This window comes from Vanacampus margaritifer, chromosome 18 (genome assembly GCF_051991255.1).
Source record: "Vanacampus margaritifer isolate UIUO_Vmar chromosome 18, RoL_Vmar_1.0, whole genome shotgun sequence".
Lineage (NCBI taxonomy): Eukaryota > Metazoa > Chordata > Actinopteri > Syngnathiformes > Syngnathidae > Vanacampus > Vanacampus margaritifer.
In genome coordinates this window covers 5,346,684-5,363,864 of record NC_135449.1, presented here as the reverse complement: position 1 = coordinate 5,363,864, position 17,181 = coordinate 5,346,684, and the positions used below count along the sequence as shown (strand labels likewise).

At 39.9% G+C, this 17,181-nt stretch overlaps 2 protein-coding genes across 22 annotated transcripts in view; one reads left to right on the top strand and one right to left on the bottom strand.

Moving 5' to 3' along the window:
• Positions 1-13,926, bottom strand: part of LOC144038298 (paired box protein Pax-2a-like) — a 30,405-nt gene extending 16,479 nt beyond the window's left edge. For both annotated transcript variants that reach the window (XM_077550662.1, XM_077550661.1), the window contains exons 1-5: positions 13,449-13,926; positions 12,490-12,655; positions 11,486-11,683; positions 9,031-9,110; positions 8,789-8,908 (exon numbers count right to left, since the gene is read on the bottom strand). In XM_077550662.1, the coding sequence (XP_077406788.1) occupies positions 8,789-8,908; positions 9,031-9,110; positions 11,486-11,683; positions 12,490-12,655; positions 13,449-13,491 (607 nt within the window). In that variant the 5' untranslated portion in view covers positions 13,492-13,926. The remainder of the gene's footprint in view (positions 1-8,788; positions 8,909-9,030; positions 9,111-11,485; positions 11,684-12,489; positions 12,656-13,448) is intronic.
• The window catches only part of fbxl15 (F-box and leucine-rich repeat protein 15), a 158,969-nt gene that overhangs the window by 52,050 nt on the left and 89,738 nt on the right, over positions 1-17,181 (top strand). For 19 of the 20 annotated variants that reach the window (XM_077550693.1, XM_077550676.1, XM_077550682.1 and 16 more), the window contains 2 exons: positions 1,490-1,584; positions 15,251-15,364. The gene's annotated coding sequence lies outside the window, so the exon portion shown is untranslated. The remainder of the gene's footprint in view (positions 1-1,489; positions 1,585-15,250; positions 15,365-17,181) is intronic. The other variant, XM_077550674.1, reaches the window with a different exon arrangement.

The window sequence follows — 17,181 nt, the reverse complement described above, 5'->3', positions numbered from 1 at the left end:
ACATCATGGCGGAAAAGGGAGGCAGCAGTTGCCGATTTGTCCGCCGGTTTGTGGCAATAAAGTACCGTAGTTGAAAAAAAGCGTCACTTTTTACACCCTAATATCGCTGGTCTCCGCTAACCAGAAAGCATGGAACTACTTTACAAATCCGTCGTTCTAAATTTGCGGTAGATTATGTTCTCCCCTGCGGCGGGAGAGCGGTGATGTATGATATGCAAGCGCTCTATTGATTGTCTGATGTGGTGGCAAGAGGGAGCTGAAATGGACTCGAAATGAACATCCTGCCTCAACTCATTGCGCCTGTAATACTCTACTTAATCCCGCCTTTTTGCCCCCCCCCCCTTACGGAATTCACTTGATCAATCATGTCAGCATGCTATTACCATTCGGGAGGGTTATTGCCGAATGTTTTTTTTTACACCGGCTAGAGGAGGAATCAAATGCACTAGTTGTGTTTTCTTTAAATTCCCCAATAGAAAGCTAATTAGTCAGAAAATCAATTTGACAGTGTAAATTCTGTGTGTATTGTACCATTAAATAAAGCTAATTTGCTTTATGTACGCAAATAAATGACACGATATATGGTGGCGTTAGTTGGCTGAAAACCTTCAAATCTTTGGTTTGTCACATTATATTGATGTCATTTTGTGGCTTCACATTATTTGATAATATAAGATTTAGAGCTAGCTATCTTGTTTTAGCTTAGCGTCAATATGCTAACTATCTAATAGCACAGTAGTGGGAACAAGATAACGAGGCAAAGTTTGGGCTTACCTTTTGGTTGCCGTTTATTATTATTACCATTTACAATAAAAAGCAAGATAGCTTAGTTGGGCATAGATAGACTAAATACACTTGCTAGCTGTGAAAAGGATTAACGAGCTAGCTAACAAGTGAAGTCCATGTTTCCCTTTGGATTATCACTTGTAATGAGGATATTTACATGTTGCTTGATCAAGACTATGTGATTTAAAGCAAGCTATTTTGTGTTGAACGTAAACTGCTGTCGAATCTGCAGATAGCAATGAAAATTCCAAACAAGTTGACGTGCTAATTTTTGCTGTTTTAATACAAAATTCTAACTTTCTATATCAAGTGTTGAAAACATACCTATTTACCATACCTAAAAATGCTTTTCACTTATCCTACAAATATTAGCTTGTAGAATAAATGTTTAGCTTTGATTTAGAAAAACAAAAAAACAAACAGAAGTGCACTACTACTTTCTTATTAGCCATGACTCAATAATGCATATAGTTGATTGCAAATGACTATCTTTAGTTGCTTAGTTAGCCGTTTTTAAATGATCATCTTGAGAAGTTTACCACCCGACTTTCATACTTCAGGGCATTTTGGATAGCATCTTAAGGTGTTTAAAAAAAAAAAGTGAATAGTTGTTCTAATTTTAGTGTTTGTGGTTTAAAGTCATTAGTTCATTGGATTCCAACACCTTTGCCAGATCAATAACCTCCCTCGTATTTGTCATTAGCCGCAGCGGGACGCACGTCCCACACTCGTCGGATCGACGACGTCCCTCCCACAATCCTGATTCCCAGCTGACGGATCAACTCCAACGTTGTCATGGTAGGCGATTCTTCTTTTTTTGCCACTTTATTTATTTATTTATTTATTTATTTTTTACATGTGTTGAAGTGACTTTGAATAAATTGTTATTGTTACTACAAAAAGTTCCCAAGGTATTTATCGATCACGGCGGCAGTGGAGTCTATTCAAGTTGACATCCGTCCGTATTAACGAGGGAGAACCCCGCCACCCCCCCCCCACACCAGATTAGATAACACCCCGAGCAAGCAGACGCCTCTCTGCGGGTACACCACCAGACAGTCGCGACCCCCAGCAGGGTAGGGGTTCCAAGACGAATGGTAGATCCCGCCAAAAGTTAGGGAAAAAAAAGAAAGAAATGCAAACAGAGAGAGTAGCTTCTTCCTTCACATTGTAGTGAAGCACTTTCAGAGTAAAAGTGTTGACACAATAAAATAAGAGCTGCCACCTTAAGGTCACAACCCCTGACCTTAGATGAATGGTTTGATCCTCGCGGCCGACTTCCTTGTTAAAATAACATGTCAACATGCATATGCTTGCCCAACCCCCCCCCCCCGATGTATTGTTGTCATTTTCCCGAACGGAAAATCAAATCAAAACTCATTTGCATCAAATTAGAAGAACTTTTTTTGTGTGTTTGCGCCATCCTAATTGAACCCTTTGATGATGTAAACATGAATGAAATACACAATCTGTTTCGATCGATGTGTTGTTGGGAATGGATTAGGCAGGAATTAATAGTCACGTTTGACTTCTAGGCATTTTTTTTTTTTAAGTGCTAAAATACATACCATGAATTATCATAACATCAACAGATACTCTACATAGATTAACGGTAAATAACTTGAATACAACTAACATGAATCAAAAATTCCTTCTTGATACTTTTTTTTCAATCGGCGAGTGCTTTTCGGGCCCCCGAGCCGCAGATTGGTCAACCCTAAGTTAAATGAATTGTTTTGATTTGCAATTTGATTTGTGATATTTCCATAAGGCCTCATCAAGACAATAGTTTGCAATAGTGGCCCGCTCCATCGCTCATCCTTCCACGCGGCACCTCATGACGCTCCCAGATGAGGAATAATGAATATCGCTGCATCCCGAACGAGGAATCTCATCCATCCATCCTCGCCGCCACTCGCCCGCCGACTTATTGAAATATGGCATGATCGCCTCGTTAAATGTATTGCCCTATTTCGCCCATAAATCACAAAATTGAGAAGCCAACACGAGTCTGATAGAGCAGTTTGTTGACCAGGAAGTTACTTACTTCAGTATTAAATGTGAATTATTTATTTTTTCATTTCTTAAAAATAGGGTTGTCAAGTTAGCCCAATTTTATTTTAGCTTAAGTTAATTTTTAATTAATTTAAAGTACAAATTCAAGTCACAACGGAGCAGACACGTCCATGTCAAAATTTTGCAGTAATAAATGTAATAATAGCGCATCGATTTGTGGAGATTGGTTTCAAGTTATATTTTACAATTTTAAAAATGTGCAGAATTTGCACAAGTTACTTCATGTTAAAGATTAGATAGCTCTTAATATGAAAAGAAAAATGCACTGAGCTGTCACCGATGTCTTACAAATGCAATTATGCCATCTAGTGGCAGAAAAATGACCTCGACACAAATAAATACCACAGTACATCTTTTTAATTTTAATTCAATTTTATGAATTATGAAATTACTGCATCAATGACTAAAAGATGGAGCCATATTTGGAGCCATATTTCTTTTTATGTTAACAAGAGTATGAAAACTTGATTTTTTTTTCTTGTACATTCAGAACAGATATTAAATTTGCAATCAATCATGAGTTAACTGTTGAATTCATGTGATTAATTAAGATTTAAATTTTAATCGCTTGACACACCTACTTAAAATATATCTATTTTTTAGGATTTTTCAAATATGTACAAGAAGATGTAATATAATGATGAAAATGTTTTGTTTGATATTTTATGACAATAACCTAACAAATTACAAAATAACCTAATAAATTACAAAATAATATTTTACAAATATTAAAAAGAACATGGGAAAAGAAATGACAATAAATTAATTATATCATAACTCCATTTACAGCCTTTCCTTGATGAGCTGATGTTTTTGGTGTCTTTTCCCTGAATTCTTCCAACATCAAAATGGGCGAAGAATTCGCAGTTAGCGGCGCCACCTGTTGCTTTGGCACGCACGAGACACTTTTTTGAGATCACATTGTATGTCGAAAGACTTCAAGAAAGCATCTCCTTTTGTCTTTACTGAAACCTTCGAGCTCAGTAGGTGGGGGTTGTACATGGATGTTAATGTGCGCAGTAATAGCTTTTCTCTGCCGCGGTGCACATTCTAATATCTGTCACTTTAGTGCGACGCCCGGACAGCCGCGGTCACCAAAGGAGCCATCTTCGGGGGCTCCCTGCAACAATGGCTGCCAAGTGTAACATGCTACTTTTAATTTGCCGCAGCACAATGGCTGCCGATAATGGCTCTTATGACACCTGTGCCCCTGAAGCTCCTCTGGCTCGGCCCCAGCGTACATAAACGCGTGTCACAGCGCATTATCTCGACATGGCCGCCGTAATTTGGGACCTTTCTTTTTAGGGGCACTGCTGACTGGGAAACTTCCTTGGCAGAACGCCACGGGAACAAATACTCAGCCGCTCTGTTTCGCGCTAACCCCGCCCCCTCCTTTGCCGCTCGTCCCTGTGTGTGTGTGTGTGTTTTTCCCGAGCCTTGATAATGACTGCTTTCGCCATAATCATCACGCGGCTTACCGAGTTAAATGAGGCCTCGCTGCGAGGAAATGCGGTCGCGGCGTTTACTGACTGTGGACTACAGCCTAGCGAGCGGCGCACAATATGTACCAACTGCAAACGAGGCCGCGCAGAGACATTAGCTGACACGGAGTGGCGAGCAACCAGCAGCGTTTGATGACAATGCGCTTGAAAGCAACATTCATGGAGCGCTGTTTATTGTGACTGATCATCATCAACAAAAATGACGAGGCACTCGTGTAGGTTCTGTCTTTGTGTTTTGCAAGAAACAAAGTGGGACAAGAACAGACCCTTGTTTCTCATGCTGCATTTTTCTGACCAGGTTCTCAAATTTTTTTGACAGTTAGCTGTAATTTGCTTCCTGCATGTTCTTCCAACGATATGCATATGAAAAACATAGAATGTTTTTGTATTGAATACGACCTTGCTTCACTTGCCATGTTTTTGTCGGCAAGGTTCACAGATTTTTTTTTTTTAATGATGACTACTCCTGAGCTTAGTGGCTCCAGTTAAGTACTAGAACCAGCACCACTTAAGACCTTGGCACTCACAAATGTAAAATGTTTCAAGCGAATGGTAAGGTTCAGTTCACGACAGAGGTGGCAAATCAAATTCCAGGAAGTAAAAACCCTGCCACAGTTAGCCTATAGCCTCTTGTGCTAGCTAGCTAGCTCCCTAGCAGGTAACTAACTAGGGAGCTAGCTAGCTAGCACAAGGGGCTATAGGCACACTGTGGTCCAGGTCCAGAAAGTAAGCTAGTTACCTGCTAGGGAGCTAGCTAGCTAGCAGAAGGGGCTATAGGCAAACTGTGGTCCAGGTCCAGAGAGTAAGCTAGTTACCTGCTAGGGAGCTAGCTAGCTAGCAGAAGGGGCTATAGGCAAACTGTGGTCCAGGTCCAGAGAGTAAGCTAGTTACCTGCTAGGGAGCTAGCTAGCTAGCACAAGGGGCTATAGGCAAACTGTGGCAGGGTTTTTTACTTTCTAGAACTAGATTTGCCACCTCCGGTTAAGGAAAGGTAATCTGGACCATGCTAGCGTTGCTATGAAGATTGTGATTACTGACGAGACAGTGTTTCATTCACCAATATAAAAAAAAAAAAAAAAGTGAACTGAAGCATACCCAACCAATGGTACTGAACACCGTGACAGTCATATTATGGGACCGTTTACCAATGGAAATCTGCTGAACCGAGCCACGTTACAAGGCTTGACAAACCCCCCCAAAATGGCGTCACATTAGGAGAATCAATTGAGAGCACGGAAGCACCTGGAGGACGTTCGCTCAACAGCTCAGCTCTTCCTCTCCGTGCCCTTTAATATCATTTTGCCCTTCAGTAGCAATCTGCATGAAAATATGCACCTTCCATCATTCGAGACATTACGCTTAATACGAGAGGTCCTGCGACGGCTCCAAACGAACTCCGGAAAACACCTGACGTTCGCATTACGTTCTCGCCACCGCATCTCCTCCCCCTTGATTATGTCATTTGCCGGGCCCACGTCATGCTGGCTTTTATATCTCTGCCAGGAAATCTACCTTTGACAGGTCATTAGTCATCCCCGACCTTACCCGCCCCCACCTCCAAGCACCACCCACCACATAAAAACATCACCCCCCCCCCCCCCTTCGATATCCCGCAAACGCCAGAACAAAGACGACGCTATGTCAACGGCCGCCGCGCCGATTAGCTCTCGTTCTGGAACTTCACATCGTTCCAAAACACACCTCACAACACCAGTGCACCTCCTTAGCCATTCTTATCAGTTGCTCATGCATGTAGCGACTTTAAGAAAGCCGTTTGCTTACAGAACCAATAATCTATTAAAAGCCTCAGGCCTTCTTCCAGCCATCGAAGGCACTTTTGTTCCAGGAGGGGGAAAGAGAGAGAAAAAAAAACAGAGCTATCGCGGCTTTCTTGACTGACCCGGGTGGTCGGCTACATCATCTTGACATGTAATTATCTAAAGCCCTTTAATCACTTCCATAAAGATTAATTGCGGGAGACAACAGTGGAGGTCGTGCCTTCAAATCAAAAAGACTCCTCAGCGGATTGACACAGCAAGTGTAGCCGAGTTCAGGTGTTTTATTAAAGGGTCATCGCCTGGAACGGTGGCGCCTTTTAGAGCTGGAGTTGCAACTTCAGCACAGCGCGTAAAGAATGAGCCTCACTTTTTTTTTTTTTTTTTGGTGTCTTTTTGGAGACATGAACCAATTCTGTGCTGTTGAAAAGGTTCATTTATTTCCCTCAAATCTACGCTAATGTAGGTATGATTATCTTACTCTGAGGTCACTAGACTGCTTTTAGGACGGATGAAGGGTACAAAGTGGAATCTTTGAGGAAGTCAAGAAATAGGAGGACACCAGAAGTCCCTCAAAGCAACACTAATTTGACCCCCTAAGAACAATTATTGGACTCTGGGAGAGCTGTATGGGTTGTAAGGGTCCATAAGTAGGACCTTTCAGGATTCTTTTTGTTCCAAATAGAGACACAGTAGGATTCTGTGTCTGTCCCTTAAAATCTACATGGATTAACTACAGGACTGGAGAGTTTTTTTTTTTTTTTAGGACCAACGGATTAGGACCAAGTCTGAAAGTCAAGAATACAAGCCGAACCAGTGACAAGCTATTGCATCCCAGAAGCTAGCCACGCACTGAGCGGCACGTCCGAAACCAAATGGACGTCTCTAAGTGTTCGGGGTTGGCAAATAATTCATGGCAGTGGTGTACGGTATCAGCCAATCAAAAGTGCTCATGAGCGTTCCTAAAGGGTATAAAAGTAGAGAATCTTTCAGGATTTTTTTTTTTTTTTTTTAAATAGGGGTACAGTAGGATATAACATATCCTTGCAAGGTAGATGGAGCTTCGGGGTGCATAATTAACCCCTTGGCGTTATTGTGACCATTTTTTGGCTTTTTGTTGGTTCTGGCTAAGCCATTTCAAAATAAAAATACTGCCCACGGGTTAATGGACTGGATTTTCGAGTTTTTACCATCAATGGATCAAGACCAAGCTGGAAAACTCCAGGGGACAAAAAAAACGAACCTTGGAGGGATGCCACCCCAGTGACAAGCCATTGCATCCCAGAAGTTAGTCACGCACTGAGCGGCACGTCCGAAACCAAATGAACGTCTCTAAGTGTTCGGGGTAGGCAAATAATTCATGGCAGTGATTTTGCTGTGGTAACAAATTCCAATCACCGGGTGTACGGTATCAGCCAATCAAAAGTGCTCATGAGCGTTCCTAAAGGGTATAAAAGTAGAGAATCTTTCAGGATTTTTATTTTTTTATTTAAATAAGGGTACAGTAGGATATGACATGACTTGCAAGGTAGATGGAGCTTTGGGGTGCATAATTAACCCCTTGGCGTTATTGTGACCATTTTTTGGCTTTTTGTTTGTTCTGACTAAGCCATTTCAAAATAAAATACTGCCCACAGGTTAATGAACTGGATTTTTGAGTTTTTACCATCAATGGATCAAGACCAAGCTGGAAAACTCCAGGGGACAAAAAAAACGAACCTTGGAGGGATGCCACCCCAGTGACAAGCCATTGCATCCCAGAAGTTAGTCACGCACTGAGCGGCACGTCCGAAACCAAATGAACGTCTCTAAGTGTTCGGGGTAGGCAAATAATTCATGGCAGTGATTTTGCTGTGGTAACAAATTCCAATCACCGGGTGTACGGTATCAGCCAATCAAAAGTGCTCATGAGCGTTCCTAAAGGGTATAAAAGTAGAGAATCTTTCAGGATTTTTTTTTTTAATTTAAATAAGGGTACAGTAGGATATGACATGACTTGCAAGGTAGATGGAGCTTTGGGGTGCATAATTAACCCCTTGGCGTTATTGTGACCATTTTTTGGCTTTTTGTTGGTTCTGACTAAGCCATTTCAAAATAAAATACTGCCCACGGGTTAATGGACTGGATTTTCGAGTTTTTACCATCAATGGATCAAGACCAAGCTGGAAAACTGCAGAGGACAAAAAAAACGAACCTTTGAGGATGCCACCCCAGTGACAAACAATTGTCTCCCTAAGGGTACAACAAACGTACCTAATTGTGGGGAAAATGGCGGATGCAAGACTGTCCAGAGTAAGACTCTCTCAAAACTAGACCTACTGCACGTGTACCCTATAGGGATCACCTGCTAGACTCCAAGGTGGCGGTATGGTTTTTAAGATTAATGGATCCTGACCAAGCTGGAAATGTCAAGGGTATAAAAGCAGAACCATTGAGGACGAGCCATTGTCTCCCTAAGGGAACAATGATGTATTTTGGGGGGGAAAATGCCGGACATCTCGCCGCAGGCTTACAGTAAGAGATAGTCGTGTAGTTTAAGGGGTAACTATTTGGAGACAGTTTTGTTCCCAAGTTGTGAAAATGTCAAAGGAACAAAACAGACACCCCAGTGGCAAGGCTTGACTGCCTGTTTCGATAAACATATCCTACCTTCGTCTCGTTTCCTCTTTTCACCGTTGGATCGCGGAATACCCAGAATGCCGTTAATGGAGTAGGACCCCGCGGGGTCGTTGGAGGCGCTGGTTACTGGCGGAGACACCGTGTTTGGCACTAAGAGAAAAAAAAACTCATCAAGACCTGCTGTGAGTCCATTTCAAGATCCCGCTGATGTCGCTGATAGCGACGATGATGCTAATGGTGGCGGCGGCGATGCTGCGAGAGTCGGTACCTACCTATGGTATGGCCTGGCGTGGACAGGGACGTCCCGTCGGGCGACGGATGGAAGGGCTGCTGCACTTTTGTTCGGATGATCCTGGAAAACAGTCCAAGCAGCTCTTACTGCCGTTTGGGAACATCGGCATTTGGAATAAACGCTTGAGCCTAAAGTTGCCAATGTTTGGATTTTGGAAACAAAACGTCTGCCCGTTCCTTCCGTACATCCGTTTTCTAGACCGCTAGTGTTCCGGGACAAGGCGATTTCCCCTTTCTTATTTTTGTCGTGTCAAAAGCAGTAGTCTGAGGGGGGTACATCACACATCACAGCAAACTCTGGGATTGATGTCACCTAATTATCGAAATCCACGAGGCCGTATCAGCTAAGTGAAAGTGCACTTTCTGGACCACCATTTTGCCATCTGTGACTACCTGGGATTCACTAACAGACTCAGCCCCCCTACTCTTCATCCTACTGGTAAGCCCCCCAGACCTCTGCAGTACCAGAGACACCCCCCCCCTCCACCAACACCCTACCGCCCAGCATGCTCGTCCGCATCGATCGGAAAAGTCCGGGATTAGGCCACACGGGCAAAGAGATGCAAATGGAGGGCTATAAATTACATGTGACAGGAAAGCAATAGTTCCTTATTGCCCCCCCCCCCCCTTCCTCTGCGCTAGCTGGCGTTAGATTTGTTCCGTCTGAGCGGCAGCCCTGGGGAGAAGGTGACCTGTCACCATAATTTGTAAACTCTCAAACTACTTATCAGTTCTTTTTTTTTTTTTTTTTTTCTGGTGTTTGACTTCAGTCTTCTGAAACAATTTCTGCAAGAGATTTTAAAATCGCTTTGTTTCTGAATCAGTAGTATTGAAACTTGAAACTTTTCTTAAAACATAGTTTGGATAATCTGAGATCGACAGACATCATATTATGCTATCGTTAGCCTACTAGCATAGTTGCCTAAATCATTAAACAAAAAAAAAGTCAATATGCTTGCTAAAAAAAAGTGCTTCTTTGTCTGTGGATTGTATCGAGACAACTCGAGTCTTCTTGTTTATTGAATGTTTTGTATTTTTAACATTTGTTTTCCGAAAGCATTCAAAAATGACTTACTTGGCGATTGCGTTATTAGGCTAACGCTATATAACAACCTGAAACATTTACCTGGAAATACCACATAATAAATGCCACCATTTGACTCAAACCTGATAGGAATTGACAGTGTGGAATTAAAACCCTTCTCAATTCAATTTCATAAACAAAAAAAAAAGGGTCCAGCTAGAACTATTTAATTGGAATTTAAAAAGTAGATTAAAGACTTTTTTTTTTTTAATGGCATTAATACATGCGTTTTGGATTTATCGCACATGCACGTGTCTCGGTCGCCTTTTTAAGCGAGCACAGAGCATGAAATGAATTTTCTTCAGCCCTTTCTTATTTAAAAGATGTGTGTGCGCTTGTGTGCGTGTCCACACTCTCGCCCATCAGCTCATTAAAATGTAATGCCTCTATGGAACAGTGCGTCTTAAGCAAAGTTCATCACTAGGGGTGTGTGCGCGCGCGCGCGCGCGTGCGTCTGTTAGGAAAATACATCCGTTTGTGAGGAAAAGTACAGTTTATTAATATTCAGCAATATTATATAACTATTTTAAAAAAATGAGCATTATTATCCTAATATTATAACATCAAAATGTCATAATCAAAATGATACCTTGAATGCAGCACCACAAAAAAAAAAAAAAGACTACATGTTATTTTATTTTATGACATTCATTCCAAGGCGCCACCCCTTTTTTTTTTTTTCTTGTTTTTAAATCTTACAGACAGGCCTGCAGTGGTGGCCCCGCCCCCTTTCCGCCACTGCACGCATGCTCAGAAAGCCAATCGGCTTGCTTTATGGCGCCAAAAGGCATGTGGTCACCCTTAATATTGATCTGTGATTGCTCGAGGGACCGCCACCACCAAGCGCCGAGTGGACGCGTGCAGCGCTGTACGGCCACTTCATTAGGTACACCCGAACGAGCTTGTTCAAGCCTTGACAAAAAATATGATGTCATATTTATGATCACCATTTTCGGAGCAGACTGACGTGGTCAAAATTTTTAGCAACATTGACTCAAAAACTTATCTGCCTTTTAAAAACAAGAAAATAAAATAATGTGGATTGCACTTGCATCATACTGCGAGCTGTTCCTATTGTTTTGACCCTCAATACGAATGCTGCGTTTTTGATGGGTGCTCCTAATGTGACTTTATTTTGAAGCAAAACGAAAGGGTCAAAATATTAGGAACACCAATAAGCATAATAATATCCCTATTTTAAACGTAACAATATAAATTGTAGCCTATAGAACATTTTGCATAGCATATTATTGCTTCGTGTTAATGCTAATTGTTTTATATGCAAAATTGTGTTTATTTGCATGACGTATTTAATCCAACAACAAAAACAAATGACCCTGCAGCCATTTTACCGGTTAATGGACGAGACGCTGGGCACCGTGTCGTTGTCGCAGATGCCCTCAGCCAGGAGCCTGTCGCGAATCTCCCACGCGAACATGGTGGGGTTCTGCCTCTTGTAGTCCGCGATCTTGTCCACCACCTTCGGCGTGGCCACTTTGGGCTTAGAGCCCCCGATCACGCCTGGTTTGATGCTACCAGTCTCATAGTACCTGCGCCCATAGAGGGGAAGAAGAAAAAAAAGAAACACTTGAGTGTAGGCTGTATTTTATTTTATTTTTTATTTTTTTATGGATTTGATGTGAAACGATTTTTTACGGCCGTTTTCACACAAAAAAAAAGAGTCCTTATATATATTTGACAGGGGGGCGTAGAGAAGGTAAAGCATCCAGGGGCAAGTCAACCATGCACTACTATGTACCCCTTTCTAGAATTATTGATTACATTGCAAGCACATACATTGTGTTTTGCAAAAAAATAAAAAATAATACAGTCACCCTAATATGGAGGGTGTCGATTTTTACACATTTATGCTCGTTTGTTTGCAGAATTTTCACCAAAACAGAAATTTTCTTTTTCACAAATGTTGAATCGCTTAAAAAAATATTCAATTTTTTTCATACATTTATAAATCCCCATAAGTTAAAAATGCATAAAACCGGAGCACTACCATTTTTTGCAAGTGTAAAATGATCTTTAAAAACAACATTAAATGCATTTAATTACACGAATGCTTTGGTTTGTGTAATTTTTTTTATAATAATAATAACCACTTATTTGACTAAAATGTATTTACTAGGAAGTTGAACATCAAAAAATCTTTCACATGTATTCATTCGTTTGTGCAAAATTTCAAGAACTGCAGAAAAACGTGAAATTCAAGTTTGCTTCTTTTTTTTTTTTTTTGTAGAAAAAATATATAGTGCATTTTACCTCCATTTTTTGCTTAACCTCCCAGCAGTGGAAAATATATCAAAAATAATTGATACCACCCAGTCCAAAGTGAATCTTTCAGTACCTGCCGAGGATCTTGCTAACGCAGCCGTGGCTGACGCGCAGCTGCCGGGAGATGTCGCACGGTCGAACCCCCTGGTGGGCCAGCTCCACGATGCGCTGGCGCACCACGTCCGGGAGGGGCCTTCCGTTGACGAACACCCCGCCGAGCTGGTTCACACCCCCGTGCCCTACGTGGGAGACAACAGCAACACACACACACCGGCAGCCTAACATTACATAAAGCCGTAAATGCCAACACAATCACAAGATGAGACGTGACACGATTAGCACAATATATTTGTCCCTTAAAAAAAAAAAACTCATCTTAGATCACTTTGTGCTATTCTAAATCAGCAGTTTAAGAAAGCTATTTTTTTTTAAAGCTTAGTGCACATTATTAAAGACTATATAGTGAATTAATTCACATTATAGGAAGTAGGCCAGAGTCCTCAAATAGTCCCAGAAAAAAACCCCAACGTTTTTAGTCCACAAAAGGCCTATCTCGTCATATAAATCCAATTTAAAATATTTTTGTACATCAAACCACAAAAAGAAATCAAATTAAAGTGAATATAATAAGCGTAAAAAAAATAAAAACAAGTTCCCCTCAGTGCACATGTAGCAGCATCCCTGCTCATATTAGGTTCCCTCGCTTTCACAGCTTAATGTTAAATAATTAATCGAGCTTTAATAACTCATATTACCGTGCTTATTATTTTTGCTGAATGAGGGGAGCACAAAAAGCATCAATTATTGACTCGAATCAAATCCTATCAAGTTGCACGTGCGAGTAGGCTCATAATGTTCCACGTTAAAAAAAAATAAAAAATCCACTTGAATTAGACTATTTTTGACTCCACACTGAAATGATTATGCACGGACGCAGTTTTTTTTATTTTTTTTTTAAGCATATTGCTGCACGTGTTTACGCGATAATAATCATCGTCCAAATCCGAATGAAAGTGGCGTTGTGCTACTTACGGTGCATGGCCGCGAAGGGGTCCGCCTTGCAGTGAATATCCATCGGATAGCAAAGGAAAGAAAACAAATCAACCCAAGCCGCCGTGTCGCCTGCTTACAATGTCAAGGAATACAAAAAAAAAATAATAATCACGACGCGTTCGTCGCCGCCCCCCCCATCAGCGCCGCCGCCGCCGCAAAACAGTCGCGCATATGAGGGCCAACTTTGCCACCCCCTCCTCGGAAAGAAAAAGAGACCGCAAAAGTTGCCTGGCTTAGTGGGGTGTGCAGTCCGGTCGAGGGGGCTGGCAGGTGCGTCGCCCCCCCCCCCCTCCACCCACTCTTCGGGTTCAGCGCGGCAAACCGAGCGGGAAGCTCATCGCGGTAAGGCTCCGGGGTGCGTTGAGAAGCTCGGTTCGGTTCGGTTATAGCTCCCCCACGATCCGTGCGCGGCTGCAGGGCCCCCCCCCCCACCAAGTGCAGCGGTGATGTGCTCGCGTGGAGGTTTTGCACCGGGAATGAAGCCCGTTTCGGTGTGTGCGAGCCTCTAAAAGCGACAAGCATACACACACACACACACACACACACACTACTAGTACCCCCTCCCACCTTCTCTGTACGCCCCCCCCCCCACACCCCCATGCTTGACTTGTCAGACAAAGGCAGTACATGCCAACACACACACACACACACACACACACACACACACACACACACACACACACACACACACGAAAAAAAAAAAAAAAAAAAAAGTCCAGATGAGGTGGTCTGACTCATTTACAGGAAGTGCATGTCCAAATAAGGAACATCAGTTTGTGTTCATGACATTGACATTAAATGTGTAAATCTAAATGAATTGTATGAATTGAAGAAAAGGAAAAAAAAAAAAACATGCTAACAAGATGTTAATATTTAGTGTTTTTATGCCACATCTTAAGTAAACAAATTCAAATGCGGTAATATTATCAGGTATTATATTTGACATTTTTCTTGTAATTGACTTTTTAGATCAGTTCATGTAGGCCTTTAATTGTACAGTTTATAGAGTGTATATTTTGTTTTACCACTTTGTAGGCTCTATTGCAATACATTTTTTTATTTTATTTTAGTGTCATGGTAAGGAACCAAAAATAAAGAATAATGTGTGTCATGTAAACATTTAAAAATATGATTGATAAATTCACCTATGATTTACAAAAATATATAAAATACAACTTAAATATTCTAAAATATGACACAAACATCCCAAAATTATTCCAGAAATATTACATAAATATTTTTGAGGAAAAAATGCACACAAGTGTAACAAAATAGAACTATAACTTCCATTATACATGAAATAAATATCCCTAAACATGAAAAAAACTGTACTGTAAATATTCTTGAATCAAACTTCCCTAAATACAAAGTAAATAAGACAAACAAACAAAACAAGTATTGCAAAATGACTTCAATATTCCACAATCCAAGACATAATTATATATTACCTGAAGATCACCAAAAATATATTGAACTTTAAACAAAATTAAAAAAAAAAATACATACATGCTGTATGAAAATGAAATATGAAAAATAACATATTTTCCCCAAAATATTTAAGCATTCCACAAAATGACACAAAAAAATCCCTAAACATGCATGGAATATATCTTCCAAAAATACTTCCTTATTATTTCAAACGAATGTGCCCAAAATATGACCTCCTCATTGTTCCCTTGAACTGAAATGAAATAATTCCATTTCATTTTTTTTCAAATGCTAACTTTCCATGCAGGCCATTAAGAGCAAACTAATTGTGTGATGATTTTTGTTGGTCCAAGGTGAAGACAAGAAGTGATGAGGGATGATGCCGCAGTACCATCCTTCCTCTGTAGATGGCGCTGTAGAGTTTCACAAGCACTCACTTTGCTCCCAAAAGTCCAAACTTATTGCAGGTAATATACTACCCCGCCTTTTTTTTTTTTTTTTTCAAACAATTTTATCAGCACAAATTATATAAATACATACACATATATTAACAAATCATAATCATAAATATTGCAAACTAAAATGCCAAATTAAATCTATTTTCCATGTTCATGCTGATAAAGCTGTACTTGTATTAAATGATGCACAGTATTTAATATGCAAATTAGAGAGGAATATACAAAAAAAAAAAAAACACACTCACTGTGCAATTGCCAAAACAATCCAAATAAATATACGATGATTTGACATTTTCTGCTCTCTTACTATTAATATTTTAATACGGAATTGTGGGGGGGAGGGGGGGGGGGTTGTAAATACCACCTCTTGGTGAGGTTTGAGGATGTTATTATTATTATTATTTCATTGTTAGTATTTTTGGACAGAGCTTGTGGTACAATATGTTGCACTATAGGCTGTAATTTCACGGCCGGTTGCACATTTCCCTTAAAGCAACATCCTTTTTTTTTTTTTTTTTTTATTCTAGTCAGACCCCCTCTCACCCCCTCCCTTCCTTAGGAACTCCCTTCTCTTGCAGCCCCCTTCCCACACACACACGCTGTAGGACCCCCCCCCCAAAAAAAAAAAACGTTTTAGTTTATGTTATTGTTATGATATTTTGATTTGAGGAATAATCTGTGAGGGTGGGGAGCACGTATTACTAATTATAATTATAATTAATTACTTCATATCCCCAAGCCCCCACCCCACTGTCCTGATGACATCACTAATCGATAAGAGATTTCACACGGCTTTGAAGTTTATGTGAAAATATTAATATTCTATTCTATTAATAAATTCCCAAAATACCACATGCTTATTCTAACAATATCACATAAAAAATATACTCCAAATATTAATAAAAAAAATAAGACTTTACCAAAGCACTACAAATTTCTTGCAAAATTACTGCATGGTATAAAAAAACAACAACAATTTCCTTAAATACTCTTTAATGAGAACATTTTGATTAAAAATATTCCAAAGTTACTACATTAATAGTCCACAACAATTGTATACAAATTCCACAATATGACCTGAAATGAATGTCATTAATAAAAAAAAAAGCATACATATTTAAATGTAATAATGATAATATTAATATAAACAGAAACATAAAATCACTGCATCAATATTGTAAAATATTATATGAATAAATTAACATCCCAATTTTTTTTTTTTTTAAATCACAAAATAGGACGCAGGTCCCCATATTTCAAGATTCCAAAGTGCACAAATAATCAAAAAAATACAACATGAACATTTAAAAAAAATTCCTACCACTTACCAAGAATACAGCATTAATATTCCAAAAAGAACAAACAAATTATAAAGCATACACAATACATAGTGTAAATATTCCAAATTAATACGTCAATATTTCAAATAACATTCCAGAAACAACACATAAATATTCCTAAATATGCCCCACATATTCCAAAATGACTTCATAATTAAAGCAAAACATACCGATCATATTTTTTTAAGCATTCCAAAAGTATTGCATAAACATTCTAGAATATTCCGCAAATCCGAGAATCTTTTTTGATGCATGTGAAATATAAAACTAAACACTGTTTGCAAGACATGATAATGATATTCCAGCACAAATTTTAGTACACAACATAAAAACAAAAAATAAATACCATTGTAAAAATAAATAAAAACTAAACTAACACGACTTTGATGAGAAACCACTTTATTAAATGACTTTTTTTGCACTCTGAGCACAGTCAGACACTTTTTGAGTTTAGGCTGCCCCGGGTGGAGCCAATCATGAGGCGAA